The 19,996-nt window shown below is 47.3% G+C and overlaps 1 protein-coding gene across 1 annotated transcript; it reads right to left on the bottom strand.

Moving 5' to 3' along the window:
- Positions 1–93: 93 nt before the first annotated feature.
- On the bottom strand, positions 94–13,581 carry LOC308147598 (radixin-like). Its single transcript, XM_080519847.1, has 15 exons — positions 13,387–13,581; positions 12,069–12,161; positions 7,314–7,397; positions 7,140–7,235; positions 6,414–6,536; positions 6,182–6,333; positions 5,985–6,068; positions 5,645–5,791; positions 4,598–4,694; positions 4,354–4,517; positions 4,078–4,208; positions 3,827–3,987; positions 3,628–3,720; positions 3,311–3,535; positions 94–2,534 (listed from the first exon to the last, which is right to left on the bottom strand). The coding sequence occupies exons 2-15, from the start codon at positions 12,078–12,080 to the stop codon at positions 2,370–2,372; spliced, it is 1,734 nt and encodes a 577-aa protein (XP_080375973.1). The 5' UTR covers positions 12,081–12,161; positions 13,387–13,581; the 3' UTR covers positions 94–2,369.
- Positions 13,582–19,996: the final 6,415 nt, after the last annotated feature.

Here is a 19,996-nt window from a genome sequence, read left to right as displayed (position 1 = left end):
CATTTTACCACCTTGTCTAAGCGGTTATTTAATAAACACCCGAAGAGACACGACGCAACATCAGTCAGCAAATAATCCAAACTGAACAAGGTCAAAATTTAAAACTTTTATTTGTGAACCAATGGACTGCGACCATCCTGTGCCCTCTATCTTAACGAATACGAGCGACAACATAAGAAAAATAAAAAAACAAAATAGAGAAAAGCGAAGCGGACTGACAGCTGGCGCCACATTGGGCATCGTCACAGACGCCGAGCCTGATCTGTTAGACGGTTCTCCTCCTCCAGTGAAGCCGTCTGATACGGCGATATGTTCAGCTAGTTTAGGGCCTTTAAAGAAGATACAAAAAATATGAGCTGGAAGCGCAAGGATTGTTCACTTCCCCCTCACTTGCTATGGCAAATATAATACTAACAACGCACACTGAAGTGAAACACAAAAGGCAGGCTTCAGTGTCTTTAAAACTCAACTATTAAAAAAATATGAACCTACACCGGCTGTCAAGGATGAGCAAAAATAAATCACATAGAAATGTATTATATTGTTAATAAAATAAAAAAAACCCAGAGACTTCATGTTCACTTATTTCAAAAACGCACCCCGGAACATATTTCCCATTTGTTGTCTAGTTTTATGTGAATTTATATATTTTTAGAGGAAGAAATTGGCCTCCGTTTTGACGGCAAAGACATTTAAGGCCATTTTAATTAAATCACACGGGAGATTTTAATTTGTTAAAAAAGAGGTCTTGACTGCAGGTTGATCCGCCGCCACCAGAAACTCGCAGGACGCCGCCAGACAAAGACAAACTGACCTACCAGCTTCTTTAAAAAAATACTCTGCACGCAGGACACGTCTGTCCTGATGGCTGCAGCAGCAGCAGCTCACGTTCTTCAGTATTTAGGACTTTCCTTGGTGGGACAGCCAGGACAGGACAGACTGCTGCATAAAACTGGCTTTACGTGTGAGAAATCGAGCAAAAATGCCCAAAAATGTAACAGCTACCAAGTAAAACCATGATTTTTTTCCCTTCTTTTTATTATATTATATTATTATTTTTTTTTTTTAGAAAGGCAGAGGTGAAGGGAATCACAACCAGAGTGTTTGACCGTCGGTCACCACTGCCAATATTACTGAGGTAGAGATCTGTCCTGGGTCGGGACTGATGTTTTCATAAGCTCCACCGGCCAGAGAGGTGCCTGGCGCGCGCGCACACACACACACACACACACACACACACACACACACACACACACACACACACACACACACACACACACACACACACACACACACACACACACACACACACACACACACACACACACACACACACACACACACACACACACACACACACACACACACACACACACTAGACACTACCAACAGCTGGACAGAGAGACCAACGGTCAGACTCGCCGTTGACCCGTCTGTCAGCCTGCATTCCTCCGTGAGCCGGCAGGCAGAGAAAACCATCTGTGGCGACTTGAAATCAAACACCAGGCTGGAACCGGGCGACGCAGACGTTTACCTCCACCCAGAGCCGGTAGCTTATCTTTACAATACTTTTTGAGGGCGACGGCTCAAGTGGCGCAAGCTGATGATTTTCTAACCTTTGACCTTTGACATGCTTCAGAAGAAGAAAGAAAAAATAATAATAACTTTCCCTTTGTTACCTTTGCTACATTCGTTTGTCCAAACCCGCCCACGTGACAAGCGGGAGGCTCGCGCCCCTACGAGGGTCAAATCCAGTTCACAGAATAGATTCTCTTTCTAGAACGTGCTGCAGTTTTGTCTCTGTTGAAGTGAGGGAAGTCGATTGGCATGTCTACTTTGCAACGTCAAACGGGATGGAAACTCGTAGCGCGGGACTAAACCTGCCCTCGTCGTATTCCCACAGACGATTAAAAAAAAGAAAAAGAAAAACAAACAGAGGGGCATCGTCGTTAAAAGAAGTCAAACAGAAGCGGAGGGAAAGGGCTTCTTAAAAACAGGTCGTCTTGAACTGAACACATGGAATCATACTAAAGCTTTACAAGTCGAGCAAAACAACAAAAAGAAGCCTTCTGTGACTGTTTTGAGTCAAAAAACAAAAAAATCTAAATCCAATTATTGCCGTTTTGGTTTTCCAGGCGCTCCTCGCGGAGGAGGAGGAGGAGGAGGAGGAGGATTCGTTCAGATCGCTGCGCAGAGAAATCCAGAATATGACAGAGGAGATGTGGGGCAGGACTTTGGCAAAGTTTGAGGAGGAGATGTCTTCAGCGTGCTGCCGGGGAGGTGGAGGGGGACTCAGTGGGACGAGAAGGACGGCGGCGTCTGTCCATGAAACTCAGGCAGCCGTTTAACTGGGAGTTCATAGGACTCGCTCACATGGACTCAAACTCATCGATGCGCTGCTTGGTGTTGCCCTGCCGGATCTGGCGCAGCGTTTTGTATTTGTCTCGGCCGGCTTTCACGTTCTCCGCGTGCAGCACGTCGTTCTGCGTCTTCTTGGTCTCGTCCCTCGCCTGGGCCAACTCTGAACTTAATGTCTGAGAGAGAGGAGGAGAGGAGAGGAGAGGGGAGAGCAGAGGAGAGGGCAGGAGAGAGGGAGAAGGTTCAGCAAGGCGGAAACAGAAGGGCCAAAGAAGCGAGCACAAACAACAGACTTATGCAAAAGATGCGGGCCAGAAAAGGAAAGATCCCCGGCGGAGGAGAAGCAGGAACTGTACCAGAGTTAAAAAATCTGAATGATGCAAAGCCACATCCAACTATCGGGGTATAACCTCATCCTTCCACATCACTGAAACGTGGTTTTGTCCCACTGAGAGAAGCAGGAGTTCCTCCACAGCTTGTTTCCTCAGCACCGAGTCTGAGGGAAGCAAACAAGCTACTCTCTTTTTTTTTCTCTTTCATTTCACGTGGTTTAACGCCTGAATCCTTCTTGCCATAGCTTGGGTCCTGGCCCGTACAGTAGCCGAGCTCACGTCTGCAGGAATGGTGTCACGCGGGATCTTATGGGTTTGACTTGAGAGCCGGGCTACTGTCTGAGCCAGAACACCAACTCCTCCAGGAAGCAGGAGTTGAAGGAAGAAAGAGCCTCGTCTTACCCTGACTTGAAATGTGGCTGGTCTGTCTTCTGCGCAACAAAACTGCTGTTAGAGAATCATACAATCTGGTTGTCATTGGCGAGACTCGCATCTCTTTGATCTGAACTTGATCTCGGTGGAATTATGTGAACGGTGTTAACGAGCCCCTGAAGTGAGATGTAGACCAGGAGGAGGAGTCTGAGCGCAGGTTCCCGCGTCCTCCTGCCGCCGCCGCTCACCTGCAGCTGCTTCTGGACTCTCACGTTCTTCTGGGCCTCGGTGACGCGCTCCTCTTCGCTGCGGAGGTCCAGCTGGCTGACGCCCTCGTTGGAGAGCTCGGCGCTGGCCTCCGCGTGGTTCTCGTCCTGCTCGTCGTGCTCGCTCTCCACGTGCGTCGTCACCGTCGTCATGGCGAACTTCAGCTCCACCTTGGTCTTCTCCAGGTCCTCCTGGGCCGACAGGGCCTGCGGGGCGAGGGGGAGAGTCGGACGCCACGTTTGATAGGGCGACAGGGCGACAGGGCGAAGGTATTCCAGGCCGACGGACGCCACCCTACCTTGTGCTGCCACTCGTTGGCTTCGTCTTCCTTCTTCCTCTTGGCGTCTTCGAGAAGAGCGATCTTTGCGGTGAACTCGGCCAGCTCGGCCGCCTGCGACAGACCGCGTGTTAAACGTCAAACGTTAAAGCGTGAAAAAAAACGGCTTTGAGTTCTAAAACTGTGAACGAGTGACGAAGTCACACGGTGTGAAACGCACCAGCTGTTCTTGGTTCTTCTGCTGGTCCACAGCCGCTCTGGCCAGTTCGGACTTGGCCTCCTCGGCCGCCCGTCTCTCTCTCTCCAGACGCTCCGCCTCCTCCCTCGCCCTCTTCCGCTCCTGATCCAGCTCCAGGGCCCGGCGGGTCTGTTCTTCAAGCTCTGTGGGAAGCAGCCGGCCAACAGCAAACTCTGGTTCAGTTCAGTTGTAAACTGGGAGTGACCGGAGAGGATGGAGAACACAGCCAGCACCTCTCTGAGCCTTCATCGTCTGCTCCTCGATCCGTCTCAGCCTCTCCATGAGCTCGTCTTTCTCTCGCTCTATCCTCTCCTTCTCCTTCTCGGCGTGCTCGCGCTTCTTCTTCTCATTCTCCAGCTCGGCCCTGGAAACATTTCAATGCACGTCGTTTCCCAAGAGTCACAGAAAAGACACGTGTAGCAGTTCTGAATGAACCGAGCCGAATGAGAAACATGTGCGCCCTCTAGTGGCGAGGCTGCACGACATCACCCGACTTGCTGTGTTTTTACCTCTCCCTCTGTTTGTGATGCTTCTCCTCGCGGGCTTGAGCCTTCATCTGCTGCACCTCGATGGTGTCCGGCTTCCTCCTCCTCATGTACAGCTCGTGGTTCCCCATACACAACGCCAAGATGCGCTTGTTGATGCGCAGCCGCGGGGCGTAAAACACAAAGTCCTGCCCGGGGCGAGAGGGAGAGATTTGGAAACGAGTCGGCACGCTGAAGGTGGCGTCTCGCGAGTCGATGCAACACTCACAGGCGCCTTCTTGTCGATGGGTTTGATTACAAACTTCTTGTCGTTGAAGGAGATGTTTCGGATCTCACTCCAGGGGAAACCGATCTTTGGCGTCAACCTGCAGAGAGAAATCACAAAGACGTTACAGTCTGCAGCAGGTTTTATCAACTCAGCCAGCAGATGGTGTCTTGTGTGCACAGATAAACACGCACCACCTGACAGGAAGTGTTGACAGCGACAAGTGTTTCCGTTAACTTTCGGGGTTTTTGTAAGGTGGGGAGTGGCGACAAAGAGCAGAAACAAATACGACGGGCAGAGCTTCCTGATCGGGAGCAACATCGAGAGGAAAGGGACACGGAGAGAAACGATTCATTGATAATCTTCTTTGACCATCTTTGTCGTTTCCTCTCACCGTCAGCTGAGTGGCAGCTGGAATGAGTCAAGATAAAGACGCACACATGGAGGCAAACCAGTTGACGAGGAGCAAGGAAATGCTAGAAGGACTGTTTAATAAATCACCGACTCGACAGGAAAGACTCTCCGACTACAGAGAGACGGTCTTCCTTTCTCCACCTTTCAGCTCTAAAAATATATTTCCTTCTGAACTTACTGATGCAAATCTCACCCCTTCTCTTGAACTGGAAGATTTAGACCACAAACTGGATTGTTTACAACCGTAACACACATTGTGGGACACGTACATTCATGACATTTATGGAAACATCTACCAGCCGTCATTTGCTCTGCTCTTTACTTTTGTTGTAAAGTCTGCTGCCGTTTGGAAATCCAGGTTAAATCACAGCTCTGAAAGTTATTTATTTAAGCTAAACAAATTCAAATGTAAACATTATATTTAATTAACATAAATGCCAAAATATTTAGGAAATGAAGTTAAAACTAAAACTCAAATTAAGCCAACTAAGAAATCAATTAAAGCTAAATAAATCAAATTAAAGCTCAGAAATCTCCCCATCTAAATGTCATTTAATCAAATTTCTATACAAGTGAAATAAGGACACGGTCAACAGACAAACATTTTGACAGCTGAGGATTTGAGAGCTCCATTACTTGTCCTCGTGTTCGTAGATGTTGAGCCCGAGAGCGTCCACGCCCAGCCACAGCTGCGTGCCCTTCTTGTTTTTTATCTCAAAGTAGTTCACGCCGTACATCTCCAAGTCCTGTGCAATCTTTAGGTACTCCATCATCGAGTCCTCTCTGGAAAAATATGAGAGAAACAAAAAATATGTTGTAAGAAACATGATTAAAAAAATGTAGATAGGAAAAATAACTAGATATAATAATATCAAATGAGAGGACATCTAGATAATAAAGACTCGTCAAACATGACGGAGCCAGTCTGAACACGCCCACTGACACTAAAAGTGCGAGAGGAGACGGTGACACCCACCTGAGCATTCCTCTGTGCTCCTCATGCCAAGTCTGTATCCGGTCCTCCCACTGCTCCTTCGTCAGCTTGTGCTGCTCCAGGACTCTGTGCACAGAAAGCAACAACAGTGACGCTCACCTGAAGGAATGTTGAGAAAAGAGCTGAATTTGCAAGAAACTGCAGCAGGGATTTGTGTACAGCTCCTGCCTGAAGCGTACCTCTGGGGCAGCAGTCTGTCGTGAGTGAGGTATCCAGCTTTGTGGGCGTCTTTGTTGTAGTCGCCGTACTTGGCCTGGACGGCGTACGACGCGAGCAGCACGGCCGTTTCCGGAGGACAGTAGTTCTCGTCGTTCAGGATGGCCTCTTTTACCTGAGAGGAAAAACGGCGTTGATGCACAGTTTGTGATTTGACGCGGTCCAGCAGCGCGAGGACATCAGCAACGTCCTTACCTGCAAGAAGAAAAGTCTCTGGGTGATCTCCTGGATCAGCTCCTCTGAGACGTCCTCGGGGAAGAACTTGGCCCGGAACTTAAACTGCAGAGGGTTTTCTTTCTTTACATCTTGCTGGGTCACCTGGAGAGAGAGAGCGAGAGAGAGCGAGAGAGGCTTGTCATTAAATGTCCTGCCAATCAGACATTTTCTATCATATTTCAAATGAAAACACAGGTTTAGTTGTAGTTTTACAATGTGTGCACAGGCCTCGTTGTGTGTCCACTTTAACACTTTAACTCTCACATGTGCCGGTTGGCTGGGCTGCACACAGTTAACGCCCAGGCAGAGACACACAAAGTTTCCACTGGAGGAGCACTTGTGAGCAGAAATCCTGTCATGAATCAAGCCGACAGCTCTGCGCCGGCGCGACACGGCTTCACAGTTCTTTGACTTCACAGGAAGTTCTCGTCGCAGTTTCACTGCTGCCCTTCTTCAAAACATTTAATCGCACTGCTTCCAGCCTGTGGAGTGTGAGGGGAGTTTGTGTTGCGCGCACTCGGAAGACACACAAGTGTGCTGAACTGTGGGGGTGTTGAGGCCGGAGGGCGCGTTGGCCTGACGGGGAGGAAGCCTGTCGAACAGTCCAGACCGCGCACACACACACACACACTAACACACACTCACACAGACTGACACATTGTGCGCGAGTGCAAGAATCATCTACTACGTTCCGGCGATTCTGACCTTCTTATTTAGTTTCAACCAAGTGATGTAGCCTTTACTGTCCACGTACTGCAGGCCGAAGAACCACACCTCCCGCAGACCCACGGTCTTCACCACCTGAGAGGAAATCAAGAGGGGTGTTCACTAGACGCTCTTCACACCTCGCCGGCCGGGGAGCGGCGTTACGCCTCTCACCTGGTCGAAGAGCTGCTTCCCTGTGGTGTTGGGCTGGATCGCAAACTCCAGCTCTGCATCCATGGTGGTCACACGGACGTTGATCTGGAAAGAAGTCGGTTGGGTTTTTTTCATTGTGTTGTACATCGCCTGTTTCTCTTCAACGCTCTCGCAGTATTTTTGCATCACGCAATGGGGAACGTAAACCAGCGAGGTCACTTTCATCTGTTTGCATGTGTTGTGCAGGACAGGGATTTGACCAGTGGACACAAAACAGGACAGTAGTTTTAATGTTGAACGTTATACAGAGATCCAGCAACCAGGATGCTAGCTTCATAATAGTGTAACTCATTAGCTGCAAACTCCTCATTCACATGTGTTCCTTTATACTAGAGCAGGGCTGGGGACCCCTGGTCCTGCTCATTTTCCACGTCTCCCTCCACTGAATGACCTGGTGGTTCATCACCAGACAACAAGCTGCTCACTGCAGCCAGCTGTGTTGCAGCAGGGAGACATGCAAAACGTGCTGCAGGCTTCCGGTTACCACACAGCAGAAAAACTGCAATGTGCTCGATTCAGGCGTTTTAGGCCTTTGAACCCGCCCGTCGCCAACTTCCTCTTCGAGGAACTGAATTACAATCTTGACAAAACTTTCAAGCTTTTTTTTTTATACTTTTTTAAAATTCCGATATTACTCAAGATCCATGAAATAAAAAAAAAAAGAATACTGTAAATCAAAGAGTGTCTCCAGAAGACAATGGAGGACTGTTTGCAGTGTATGAGCGCAGTGTTTTTGACTGTGTCCGTCCTACTCTCAGCGCTCTGCCAGGCCGAGCTGGCGGGCCGCGGGTGGAGCAGACGATGCAGCGCAGCCATTGGCTGGTGCCTTGTCGAGCGGCGCTGGCAGCGGGCCTGGCGGCAGCTGATGGCACGGAGCGGAGCAACGCTGACCCCCGAGGCATCCGGCATCCTTCCTCGCACACACCGAGCCGAGCGCTGCCTCAGCGCTGCTCAACGGGACAGACAGAGAGACAGAGAGAGAGAGAGAGAGAGAGAGAGAGGGGGGAGTTTACAGAGTAACTCCAACAGGAAGAGAGGGAGATGACCTGGTGTGCGACACCGTGGAGATCGAGTGACAGCAAAGTTAAAGTAGATGAGTCAACCGCACAAAAGGGAAGGAAAGAACAAAAAGGCGCTCTGAAAAAAAAAACAAAAAAGGGAATGGAGGCAATAAACCTTCCTTTTCCTCTGCAATTATAGACAAAACGTCAGAAATGCTTACTTTGCACTTCCCCACCTCTGCTTTTTTTTTTTTTTAACTCGAACTGCGTCGACCCCACTAAATATCCCTGCAATGAATAATCCATGAAAGTTGTGGCGACACACACACACACACACACACACCGCTGCACTCTGCTGTGCCACATGGGGCTCAGGCCACAGTGTGTCTCATCAATAATTACACATGAAAAGTTGAAGCACTCTCTCCACACTATTGATCCCAGGCATGACTTCTGTGGCATCACTACAGGTTTAAACACGACTAAACCGTATCACGCATGTTCATCACCCAGTCAACTTGAGGAAAACTTACTTGGTTGGAAAATGTGGATCAACTTCCCCAGAGGAGCTGGACTGACTCAGTGTGTGTGCATGAGAGAGAATATTTTGGAGCTAAACCCTGCACGACACACTTGTTGCCAACGTGCCTCTAGTGAAGATTCTGCACTCATATTTCAGCCCACATCAAGACAGGGTACCAATTTATATCTGGAAGGGTGGAAAATATGGTTTCTCCGAGGGAAGAATCGGAGCTCAGCTACATAGCTGGCGCAGAGTTTGTGGCTAAAATACTTTGAGGATCTGTGTGTAGCCGTCCTGCGTTTGCCCGGGACATGAGGTTTAGTCACACAAACGCCTAAAGGGGGTTTTCGGTACATCTGTTGACTTACTGCCGACATCCTGATAGTGGGTTTCTACAGCGGGATAATCATCGGCTGCAGCCCCGCGCTACTCTGCGAAACAACCCTCTCATGAGTCCCCGAAAGTTGTGAACTCGTCCACGGTGCCATCGGTGAAGGCAACGGCTCGGTGATAAAAGCCGCATCCGCCAGAAAATCTGTACAAGGTTCATCGGCACATGAGCTGTGAAGAATCGAGGCCAGGAGTCGTTGCTTCAGGAAGCGAGAGGCGCCGAGCTGCACTTTGCATGCGGCCGCTTCTCCTGGGGTTTGTACGAGACTCGCACAGCATCGGCGATCAGCTGTGAGCCGGCCGGCCTTCGTTTCTGCGTAAATGACCCAGACTGAGGAGAGGTGGAGTCTGCAGGGACCAGACGGTCAGTTAATCTGCTCCGTCCTGTGGGGGGGGAGGAGACGAGAGACAACAACATGCCGGGCCACTGACACGGCTAATCACACTCGGAGGACTGAAATGTCGTAGGCGAGTGGTTTTTGCAAGCTTGACCCGAAACAACACTTTGTTTTCACTGTGACTGGACAACATGACGGACCTTCTAGTGACAGACGGATTGACATCGGATCAATCGAAGATCCACCTGGAAACCCATCAGAGGGTCCAGAAACTGGTTTCTACATTTGTAAACCTGAACCACAAACTTAAAATGTTCGAGTACGCAGTGGTTACAAGTGGTCACAAATCCAGCAGCATTTTAATTCTATATATTGGACTGTCTCTAAATCCGCCCTCTCCATTTCAACGACAAAGACGAGTTGTCCCTCAGACTGGCCCCTTGTTAAATGTGCAGCTGTTTAGTGGCTGTAAGCTGTTTAGAGAAGCTTTGCTGGGTGAGGTCTTAAAACAGACACACACACACATCCATGCTTCGATCAGAAGAGCTGCTAATCTGGCCTGCTGGGATCTGAGCAACTGCCGGTCCCTCTGATTAACCCCCCTGCAGAGTGAGGGAGACATGTTGAGCCGAGGGAGAGCAGATAATGACCACGTCCTACAAATGTTTACATTCACCATATTACCCGTCGTCTCGTCACACAGACGCAAAGTTTTTCCTCCTTGGCCATTCCGTGAAGTTCCTGCAGTGATGTGGTGAGATCCACTTGGACAAGCTGGCCCTTCTCTTGCACCGGTTCAGGATGTTGACACAGATCTGGCCCCCGAAGCACACGGCGGGCCCCCTCCTCCTCCAGCCGACAGGAAAACAGCCACAAGCGAGGAAGCCAGCAGAGTCCTCTTCCTATCGCCTCCTAATTATCCTGCCCTCCCGGCCCACCGGCCCTTTAAACGCTCCGCCGCGGCCTTGACCGACTTAAAAACAGGGACGACACCTCCAGTCAAAACACACCGCAGCGAGACTTTGGGACCGTTGTATCTATTTGAATACCAGTCCGGAGAGTGATTCTGTTCAACATAAACTCCAAGTTCACTTTCAACATGCTCTTTGCGTGCAAGTGTGGAAGCGTGGCAGCCGCTGACCCTGACCCTGACCCCGACCGCTTCCTCTGATTATCATGGCTGCGACAAGCTGTACTTTTCCTTGTCAGATATGGTGTGTGACACGACGGGCCTCGCCCGGCTGTCCCGGGAGCTGTTTGTGTGGGACGCTGCCCCGGTGATCTGGAGGACAAGAGGGGGAAGTGGAGGATGACATCAGCGTCTGGACGTCCCCTCTCCACCCACAGACACACAAACACACACAGGCCGTGTCAAGAACGGGACAGGAGACGTGCTGCTTGCCGTCGCCGTCGCTTTGAAGCCCAAAGCTGAAACGTTGCCTTAGAATTTTAACATGAAAGCGGTGCAGTAAACATCATTACACTGCAGAGGCATGCCTCGGGGCAAAGATAAGTCTTCTCCTGGAGACGGTGAGAATGCTCAATGGACACGCCAGAACAGATACCCGAGTAAACCGAACACTGACTACCATCTCAACATGAAGTCAATTTGAACGAAACCTCCTGCTGCAAAAACAAGTGAAGTGCCGAAAAAAAACTTTAACAGTTGTTGCCTTATGCATGTTGTTACACCCTGACGACGTGGCTCTGAGGACAGTTTGATAGCAACGACGCCTCTTCAGTGTCACGACTCTGAAAAAAATGCATGATCAACATCCCTGATCTAAATCGTCACACTGAACACCAAGAGTAGAGTTCACCCGAGGACAGAAAAGGTTTCTCCAATGTCGACATCGAAACACATCAAACCAGCAAGAACACTTCAACAACATTCCACAAAAAAGCAACACAATTTTAACCAATTTTTCTACGCGTCACGGACAAACCAGCCGAGATATCGGTGACGCTGTAGGAGAAGCTTTGTTTGGGACATTTCCCCGTATTGTGCAGCACAAAGTTTCATTAAAATTGGCCTTACGTTGAGACTGTAGTCGTTTTTGGTGGAAAAGTGCTTTGTCATCGTTAAAATATTGACTTTTCCATTCTGTCAAGTTATGATCTTGTGGGACAAGAGTGCCACTGCCCCCTCCCCCCCACAGACTCCCTTGACGACGAGGAAAAGCGGCCCGACGGCAGTGGGAAGTAGACGGCTGCATCCAATTGGTTTTGTTTTCGGCGCGGCGACCGTCCCGGGACTCTTGGCATTCTCTCCAGCCTTTCTGCAACAATGGCGGCAGTGTTGCAGCGGCGGGGCCCGGCTGCTCACTTCAGACTGCCTGTTGTTTACTTGTAAAAGGAAAGTATGAGGAGTGGGAGCAGCCGAGTTTGTAGGGGGGGGGGGTCACTTCGCTGCATGCGATACAGCTGTATGGCGACGACCACGAGCCTTTTTGGAGATTCTTACCGGTTTCGGCATCGCTGCTTCCCCTCCTCCTTGCACCCGACGGCTGAGAGGAAAAGTCCGTCACCGGACGGCCAGACAATCGTTTCACTGGACCTGGAAAGTGAAAGAAATAAAATCAAAACATGGCGAGCGGCTGAGTCGGTTCCTCCCCGCTGCCCTCAATTTAGCCCATGGCCTCGGCAATCATTATCATACCAAATGAAGCCGACCGTGATCGATTGCCTTCTTGTTTACTTCAACATCATTGACTTTTCATTGAGCTCATAACAGCCAAAGTCGATTCGATTTAAATTTAGAGCTTTCCCCCATTGATTTTTTTCTTTTTCTTTTTTCAAACTTCTTTCCCACCGTGTTTCCTGAAACATTTATGTCACAGCCACCGGGTGCACCTTACACCAACCACAAGCCCCAAAATAGTTTGGTAATGACCTCTGTTGAACTGTAACGCGACACTGAAAAGGTAGTTTCTCAAACTATGTAGTCCAGAGACGGCAAGTCGCAGGAGTCAAACCTGTCAACTCCAACGAACTGTGGGAAGAAAAAGCCTGATTTGACAACTTTTTCTCTATTTTCCTTCAGTTAACTGTCTTCTAATTGAATATATTTGAATGGTCAGAGCCAATCTGGCTGAGAAAACTCGTTTTAAAGAGGTAAATGACAAAATAAAGCTCTGTGTGCATGAAAAGAGAGTACATTTCATATTTGCCGATTTACTTTAGTTATATTTCCCCATTTCGATCCATTACGTGTCGCTGGTATTAACTGGAGAAGTGACATAAGAAGCATATAGATGATAATGTGCAGACAGGAGCTGTGGTTCCGCCGCGTGCATTAAGATAAACCCACTTCCGTTAACTTGTCATGTAACCCCAATTAAATAAATGGACAACAGCTGCGAGGACGTTACACACGTTACACAACGAAACCCCGAAAATAAACACATCACTACGAGTATTTATCGATGGGGGGGGGGCGTTTTTTTTTAGTGCGGAATATTAAATTTGAGCCAGTTGGAAGGTGAAACTAGAAGCAGTGGGCCGTTGGGAGCTGCCACATTCAAACGGTGGGTGTTGTCTACATAACGGGACGAGGCTCACTTCTCCACCTTTCACGCCTTTAAAAAAAACAAAAAAACCCGCAAACACTCAAAGAAGCCCTCGACTGGACGAGTTAAAGCCGTTTAACGGGCGACGCCTGCCAGTTTGAAGGCTTTAAATGAGCGGAAAGTGTCGAACACGAGGATATCCGCGATGCCATCAAAACTTGAAGAGGCTCATCTTTTTTTTTTTTTTTTTTTTCTGAGGGAGAGGCAACTCACCGGAGAGACGATGAGCGGGCTAAAAAAAAAAAAAAAAAACCCGACAGGAGAGGCCCGTTTCCCCCTGAATGTCACTAGTTTTACGAGGAAAAATCCGCTCCGGTTCCCTCAGACTCTTCTCCCGCCGCGCTGGCCGAAACAAATTCCCGCAGACATGGAAAAAGCACTGAAGTCAACGCGTAAGGCGATTTTGGCTCCGAAGTCAAACAAGCCGCGATGGGACGCGTCGACTTCCGGCCGCAGCCTACAAAATAAAAACGACGGGAAGCGCTAAGATAAGCGCAACTTTTATGATAAATAGAGCCGTTTTGGTCACTTTCCACCAAATCAGGTTCAACGGGGGCCACGAAACATGTGTAACCTCTAAAATGAGTGTCTTTCGTTGCATTTGCAACTTTTCTTTTTCAAGCATTTGTCAGACAATTTAAAATGTAACCATTGTGGCTCTTTTTAAGCAGCTTTTTGTCCATAAATAAAATAAGACCAAGATAAAATATTTGTTTATGTATTAATTTGTTCGTAGAGCCGCTACAGAAGAGCCAAAGAGCCACAGGTTACAGACCCATGCACTTTATTAAGGTTTACAACACAGAAAATATACTTATATCCATACTTATAGTTTATTTTATTCACGAATTTACTTTATCTTATTGTCACTATATTATTTATTGTTGTTTCTTTGTATATTTTGTCTCTTTTCTTAATGTTTTGTGTGTTTTCTTTGGTTGTTTCCCATTTTAAACATCAAGTTATACTTTGTTTTGATCCTCATCTTGTCCAGTTTTCTCACAAGTATTCCCAGTCCACTTCTTCATCCATGCATGAATTGTACCAATCTGCATGAAAAGTGCTGCACAGGTTTGATTGATTGATAGAGAGATCCATTCATTTAATGACTATTCTCGGGAAATAATTATCCAAATGTAAGGATAAGGATTTTTTTTTCCATCAAATACCTTCCTGCTTTTGTGTAATATATTCTGTCATTGTCTTCTTTATCCTCCTAAAAATACACCACTTTGTTTTATCCATAGTTGAATGGAAGCAGTTTAAATATAAAGATTCTATGGCACAATCATTCAAATGTAATCATTAAGCTTAACTTTTGAATTATAGTTGAGGCATTAATACGGTTATTTAAATATTAATAATGGCAGATATAGCCCAGGATGACGACAAACGGTTGTCAAAGTTAAATGACTAAGATGTTTCGAAGTCAGTTTCAGTTTGTTTTTTTTGGTTTTTTCTTAATTATTTTGAAGGGAAGATGCCACACTTCCGCCTCTGGCCTCAAGCGCGTGACGTCGACTTGACGCGGCTAATTGTGGAGATGTACAATATGGCTGTCAGCGGGCTAACGTGCGGGACATGCACCATGCGGCGTGTGGGGGCAGCTCGAAGGTTTCCACCAGTGTGTTTAGAATGCAAACTGCACTTCCTGCAGAGCGTCGACCCCCTGCAGAGTCCCCCCCCCCCCCCCCCCCAGGGGGTTCGCGCACGTTTAAAACGGGCCTGGTCAGACGTACAGCTCCCCACCGTGGAGGAACACATCAAGTACACTAAGTTTGTCCTGCAAGTTTGTGTCAGATCATTTCCTGCAGCACATTTTCACATGGATTAAAAGACACAGCTGTGCGTCAAATGATTCAACTAAAATATCAATATCAGAATAGTAAAGACAGAGAAACATGCAGGTGTGCTCTTCAGTTTGGTTTATATATATATATGTATGTATGTATATATATATATATATATATATATATATATATATATATATATATATATATATATATATATATATTCTTTATTTGCAATAAACACTTCAAATCCAAACTTGTGTCGGTCTGTTCTGCCTCTTGTGTGATGACTTTTCCCACCACTAGATGTCACAATTGAGCTTTTGACAAGGAGGCGAAACTGCAATCAACACATTGTGGGAAACAAAAACAAAGATTTTATGGTGTAAATTGCTGTGTTTGTAGTTTAAGCTGCTTGATCCTGGAAGATCTAACATCTCTAAATCTATTAAGAAACATTTCGATCACTCAGTGAGCAGGATGTGAGAGATGAGGCTGAGCACGAGATAATTGGCTGGATGTGGGTGGAGCTCCTGTGCAAAACGCGCAGGTATGGACTCAGCTTAACAACATTGTGCACACATGTCTTCTTTCTTTCTTTCTTTTTTTATAATACCTCACTGTTGGTTTAGAGTTAAAGCGCATCAGTGTGACTGTTTAACCAGGGAGCAGCTTATTTGGAGGGTTGAAACTGCCCCAAACACAAAGATATCAAACTCAGCCAGGATAACAATGTGGAGTCGTTGTTTCAGGAAGCTGAAATTCACACCTAGTCAAATGTGTGAATTTCACGGATGTGGATCTGCTCCTGGGAGGTAAAGTTACTGGGAGCATGTCTGTATTTGATCAGGTGGATTATTATTATTTGCATTTGAAATAGGTTTGGAATGATGTGACCCATGCGTGCACATTATAAATGAACTGACATGAAGGTTCTTTATATAATGTGTTGGCACGTTTTATCCAAATTAAACTCCTATTTACAGAATTGTTAAACTTGTGACATACAAAAAAATACAGCCTTTTTTTTTCGTAAGTTATATTTATAACATTTTAAATCATAATTCTCCTCTTAAAAGGGCCATTTATTTACAAATCTAGGACACGAGGAAAGTCTATTATAAACCGGGAGGAAAGGGATCAAATTTGGAGTTTTGGGGAATTCAATGCATTTTGTGCTGCAGTTAGGAGTGTTTATTACTGCCTTGTTTGCTGATCTCCTGTTTGTTGTCAGTGTGGACACCCCCCCCCCCCCCCCCCCCCCCCCCTACAGCAGGCCTGTGAACTTGGCTGTTAAAAGTGTCACATTGTGCTGCGTGAGGATCTGATCTGGCCCTGGTCTTTATTTAGCCTGGCATCGGCCCACGTCACAAGATTTTAGTCCATATGACTAAGGACATGCTGCTCCATTGTCCATGCCGTGAAAGAAACCTCTGTCAGGGGAGAGGTGATTGGATGAGGAATTGCACAAATCAGCTTTGATTGTTGTGCCAGTTGTTGTAGAGATTGTTTCTCTGATATGAAGCCCGATTGACTCTCGATGCCTGAACACGTCACGTGTCAGAATATCGTTGTTAAATGTCAACTTGAAGTTAGAAATTACTCAAACAACATCTGCTGGACGGAGCTTTAATTCAAATAACAGCAGTCGTAGGCTCAGATCATGAGATGCCTTCATGCTCTCAGGGGTATTTATCTGGTTTCTATATCAACAAAGCTATTAAATATCATGATTCATTCATACAGTACATGGACACCCTGGATACTATGACGAGGAAAGAGTACAAAACGTAGTGTTGTTTTGTGCTTACTGTATGTATGACTGACCTTTAGGTGAGTGTCTTTAATCTTCAACCTAAAATCCAAGTTGCATTAAAAGACGTGGGCTCCTGTATGATAATGTAATCCCTCCAGTGATGTGGTCACATTAATCCGCTGTCCTGATTTAATCTCATTTGACCAGACACACACTGCGCTGCCCCGTTTAATGAAAAGATAAAATTAGTGGCGGTAATGGTGTTAACACCGCCGTGGACAGAAGCGTGCGTTGGGCCGCACAGAGGCATTTGTGTTGTTTGGCGTGTTACGCAACAGCCGAAGTGCCTTCGGGGGCCTTTCCTTCCTTCCCTCCCTCCGAGTTCACTGCCGACCAAATCAAACGGTCACAGTCTGTTTCGGTTCCCATTACTTGTGCCGTGCTGTTGCACCTGAGTCCACTGCTGCACTTCTCTTCTGTTTTTGTCCGTGGCGGCTCCAGTGGCTGCCGAGCCTCTGTGCTCTCCGTCCAGGCCGTGGCGTACCGTACATGTGAAGAGGGGAGTCTGCCGAGCGCCGGCGCCCCGGGGGGGAGGATGGGACAACGGGCGTCTGTGCCAGAGGCCCCGGAGGAGGTGGCGTCCACCATCCCCGGTAAGGAGCTCTGCAGCGTCGGCCCTTTTGTCTATTAACCGTGATGTGTGTGTTTTCTGTCGCCAATTATTTAAAATCGAGCGCGACGCCTGTTGCTTCTAGACTTTCAGTGTTGCGTTAAAGCTGGAGGGTTCTATTTGTAATCAATTGCTGAACTCTGTCATTTCTTTGATTCAATCGTAAATATAATCACCCACATAATGAAAACTGTGATTTAATCAAGGGAAATAAAAATCTAATAATGCAAAAGAGTCAAGTGAGAAGGGAAGGAATACTGAAGGACCAGTGCAATATCACTGTCTGAACTTATACTCTTACATTTGATAAATATCCTACGATTTCTGTCAAAATAAGAAAGGTAATCTACTTTAAAGTAACTTTGACTTCAGCCCCCGGTTGTGATAAGAGCCACACATACACACACACACGTTAGTGTAATTAGAGGATTGATGTCCCGGCCCACCCTCCACCCCCCACTCTCCACCCCTCTCTTCCTGCGATAAACACTCAGCAGACGAGCAGCGAGATAAATAATCCCACGTTTGGGAAGCGACAAACTGCCGTTCAGGCCACTTGGGCTGGAGACTCGGTGTGAGACGAAGTCTGAGGGGGACCATGTCTGTTCTGGAAATAATCCAAGAGGGCCGGGAGACTTTGGGTGGACTGCTTCACAGTGTGTGTGTGTCGGTGGACCGGCTGAGCCCACACACACACCAACGGTGTCAGAAGGCCCGGCGGAGAGGTCGGCGTTTTTACAGTTTGTTTGTTTTCTCAATTTGGTTCAGAGATGTCGTCTGGTGTTTTTAGTCAGTGTGACAGGAAGACGGAACAGGATTTCCCCCCTGCTGCGGTCGATTGAACGATTTGCAACCCGAATAGAGGAAAACATGAAACATTGTGCTTTTTTTGTGTCTAATTTTGTCCTTCGATCACTTAAGTAATCGCAGTTGTGACTTTTTCTAATTGCGTGGTACTGTTGGTTCATAAATACCACATTGTCTCATGCACATATTTTATATATATATATATATATATACAAGGATTTCTTTGTTTTGAAGGACAAAGATGTTGAATTGGGAAAGTTTTCGGCACTCGCTGCCACTTCAAGGTTTCACAGACCTGGAGTTCAGCTCTCTTTGGTGTTTGACCCGAGGAACTGATTACCTGATAAAAGCCCCGGGCACCAGGATAATCGGTAACTTATCTAAAGTCTCGACGAACCAAGGGCAGGGCTGTCGGGCTGGTGTGTCGGAGCGAAGCCGGCAAACGGGCAGACATGAAAAGAAACTCTTGAGAAGGCCAAGCTGGCCGGGAGGTTTCCCGTCCGTCCTCAACATGTCGGTGGGCTCCTGCTGCCGGCTTCGACCGGCAGGAAGGAAAGAACACCACAGATTCACTCGGACTGTCCATCGAGGTGAGCGCCGGCCTCGCGTCAAGAACAAATGTCTCAAGCTGCTTATGGAAGGCGTCTTCAGCCACACTTTGTGTGTGTGGGGGGAAAAAAAAGGTCATTTCAGGGTTGCAGTAAAAGAACAAGGCGCCACATGTCAGTCACATGCTGGAGACTAATCAATATTTGCACTGAGGAACGCAGCCGGGGCAGAGGTTTGTGGACACTTCATTGGACGTTTACTTTGTTGTTCAGACAAACAAGGTTTCTTATTCCCGCGAGCGATGGCGACTTGTGACTTGATAATGCTGCGACTTCATCCAGAGTCACAGAGACACTTTAGTCTGTTTTAAAGTCGTTTCAATGAAGCAGCTTGTATTAAATTAAATGAAGCCTCAAGCCATTTTGGATGCAACATGGGATTGTCAAAAAGTTCACTACAGCTTATTATTGAAAAGTGTGAATATTTGCTGTTATTATTCCGGAGGGAGATTTTTGAAAAAAGGGGGAGGAGAAACAGGAGGGGCGTAATCAGGAAGCTTTGGCAGGTGTATTAATGTGTGTGAGACGCAGACGGGGAGGGTTTGGGAACACAGACGAGGAGAGCAGTAAGGGAGAGAGCACACAGAGGGACGGGATGAGGGCGAGCCGGGAACACGGAGCAGAGCGCTTCGTCTCCATCTCGCTGCAGGAGATGGAGAGCTACTACAGATACGCCGGGTGCTGCCGGCAGCTGCAGGGTGAGTTTTACCACCACGTTTGCAAATTTGCCGTGTGGGACATGGGAGGAAGACGTGAAGCCGCGTGTGATTTAGAGCGTTTCCTTGGCAAAGTCATTGCTCGTGGGCAAAAAAAAGTAGTGCTGTTGCACTTTGTTATCCACATGATAATCACATGGATTTTCTGTTCCTTAAAACAACTTAGGTTTCTTTTCTGGAAAGCTGAGTCATAATAATGGGAATTCCTCTTCTCCACTCTTTGCTGACTCCTTGATTTTGCAGCTAATAACTGTAATTTCCCACCAGGCTGTAGGACTTTCTAGATTACGCATGCAGTCGCCTTCTCATTAACAACAACAACAAAACAAAAAGGTCTTGATGACTCCCTGCAGCTGCTGACACACGGACGCAGTTAATTCAGGTGCCATCAGGAAGCCTTTTCCTCATGTTGTCACAGTAAAAAAAAAAAAAAAAAGAAATAAGATCTTGTTGTGTTTGAAGGGTTATTGTAGAAA

The sequence above is a fragment of the Blennius ocellaris genome (assembly GCF_963422515.1).
Source record: "Blennius ocellaris genome assembly, chromosome: 24".
Classification (NCBI taxonomy): Eukaryota; Metazoa; Chordata; class Actinopteri; order Blenniiformes; family Blenniidae; genus Blennius; species Blennius ocellaris.
The sequence above is the reverse complement of the archived record's forward strand: the minus strand, read 5'-3'. Positions and strand labels throughout refer to the sequence as shown.

Coding starts and splice junctions, on each gene's coding strand:
- LOC308147598 (XM_080519847.1), bottom strand. Junction 5,792..5,984: donor GAGCACAGAGGAATGCTCAG/GTGGGTGTCACC, acceptor ATATTTTTCCAG/AGAGGACTCGATGATGGAGT. Junction 4,518..4,597: donor CCATCGACAAGAAGGCGCCT/GTGAGTGTTGCA, acceptor CGCCCCGGGCAG/GACTTTGTGTTTTACGCCCC.